At 36.8% G+C, this 1,816-nt stretch overlaps 1 protein-coding gene across 1 annotated transcript in view; it reads right to left on the bottom strand.

Moving 5' to 3' along the window:
• Positions 1 to 1,133: 1,133 nt before the first annotated feature.
• The window catches only part of LOC107558759 (E3 ubiquitin-protein ligase TRIM9-like), a 46,074-nt gene continuing 45,391 nt past the window's right edge, over positions 1,134 to 1,816 (bottom strand). Inside the window, exon 12 of the mRNA XM_016242433.1 lies at positions 1,134 to 1,256. Within this exon, the coding sequence (XP_016097919.1) occupies positions 1,212 to 1,256 (45 nt within the window). The 3' untranslated portion in view covers positions 1,134 to 1,211. The remainder of the gene's footprint in view (positions 1,257 to 1,816) is intronic.

Here is a 1,816-nt window from a genome sequence, read left to right as displayed (position 1 = left end):
TTGTAAGTACGTTTTTTATATTTAAAGAATTTGCCACTGATGATTCAAACGCGAGTTTTGAGCAGTGTAGAGTAGGACTTGTTGTTTGTCATTTCTCCGATCACAAATGCAGACATGGTTTTTTGTCTACGCGGTGCGATGCAACGCATAAAAAGACGTATAAGTCATTATAATCCGTAATTATGTCCCCACTGAATGCAACAAATGCCTCATTTATAATGGGTTTTATTGTTTTTGAATCATCGCTCCGGCCTGACGGCATCATCACAGTATGGTAAGGGGCGTAACATTTCCGTCACACGCTTGAGGTATTAGGCCAATCATAACGCACTGGATAGCTGGCCAATCACAGCACACCTTGCTTTTCAGACCGATGAGCTTTGTAAAAATCAACACGTTTCAGAAAGGCGGGGCATAGAGGAGAAACAATAATGTACAGTATGTGGAAAATAATGTGTTTTTTGAACCTTAAACCGCATAAACACATTTCATTACACCAAATACACAAAATAATGTTCTTTTTAGCAACATCATATGACCCCTTTAAGTATTAGACTTCAGCACATAACTCATCCCGCACTGTTTGTGCTACGATCATGAGTTATGCCTCAAATTGTGCAGCTAATTCAGCAGAAGTGTGCTGTTAGCAATCAGTTTTACAATTTTACTTGTAGAACTGTGAACTGAAGAGACTGTAAACTTCACTATAATCTGACGCAGGGCTTTTGGCTTGACTGGGACCTTTTCAAACCCAGCACCCCAGATTCATGCTTTTTTGAAGCACATGAAAGGTGAATAAACCTGAGATTCGTGTAGCATGTGAGATTAACCTGAAACATTTTCAAATTCACCTTTAGTCTCACATTTGTTTGATCACTATTAGTTGCGTTTGATCACTCTGTTCCATTGCTAACATATCAAATGGATGATAAATTGGTTTTAATCCAATTACATTTTTGAAACTGTGCTAATCTTTCATTGGAGGTATGAAAAAGAGGCAGAACTTTACTTCAAAGTGCTCTGGGGTTCAACTCCAGCTTCGGCCCCCGTGGGGACAATCACGGTTTGCTTTTCTGTAAACATGGGAATGATTTGTAAAAACCGAAATGCAAATCTCCCATATGACCATCAGCTTTATATGTCAGTGCTGTCTAAGAGCACTGATTTGTTTGACAAGAAAGGTCTGGCTTGTTCTCACTGGTTCAAGATGATCACATGGTGCTCTTTGGGACTTCCAGACCTGTGATCAGAGTCACCTGTGAAAAAGATACATTTCAGTTATTAATGTTGAGAGATATGATGTGCTGATGATGACTAGGCACAGGAATCTGATTCATATTATGATTCACCTTAAATTATTCTATTTACATCTTCACTTTCAAGAGAAACGATTTCAAAGTACCATTTATTACAACCAGAGGCGGACAGTAACTAAGTAAATTTACTTAAGTATTGTACTTAAGTACACTTTTTGAGTATCGGTACTCTACTTGAGTATTATTTATTCTGGGAACTTATGACTTTAACTTCACTACATTTGAAAGACAAATATTGTACTTTTCACTCCACTACATTTCTATCAAGATCCTCGAAGTAGAAAGTCGTTATTATGTAGCAGCTTTGAAAGTCAGTAGGTGATTTTTTTCTTCTCTAAAACATGTCTTTCTTTTTTTCAGACAGTTTATCAGTAATCACTCTTGTAGGGCTAAATGAAGTGATTTCCCAGCATTTTTTGAACACTGACACTTTATTTAAAACAATTCAATAATAAGAAGTTAGTATTGTGGTATATATTAGACACAATATTGTCTGATTT

Source organism: Sinocyclocheilus grahami, unplaced genomic scaffold (genome assembly GCF_001515645.1).
Source record: "Sinocyclocheilus grahami isolate Dianchi unplaced genomic scaffold, SAMN03320097.WGS_v1.1 scaffold658.1, whole genome shotgun sequence".
Lineage (NCBI taxonomy): Eukaryota > Metazoa > Chordata > Actinopteri > Cypriniformes > Cyprinidae > Sinocyclocheilus > Sinocyclocheilus grahami.
The sequence above is the reverse complement of the archived record's forward strand: the minus strand, read 5'-3'. Positions and strand labels throughout refer to the sequence as shown.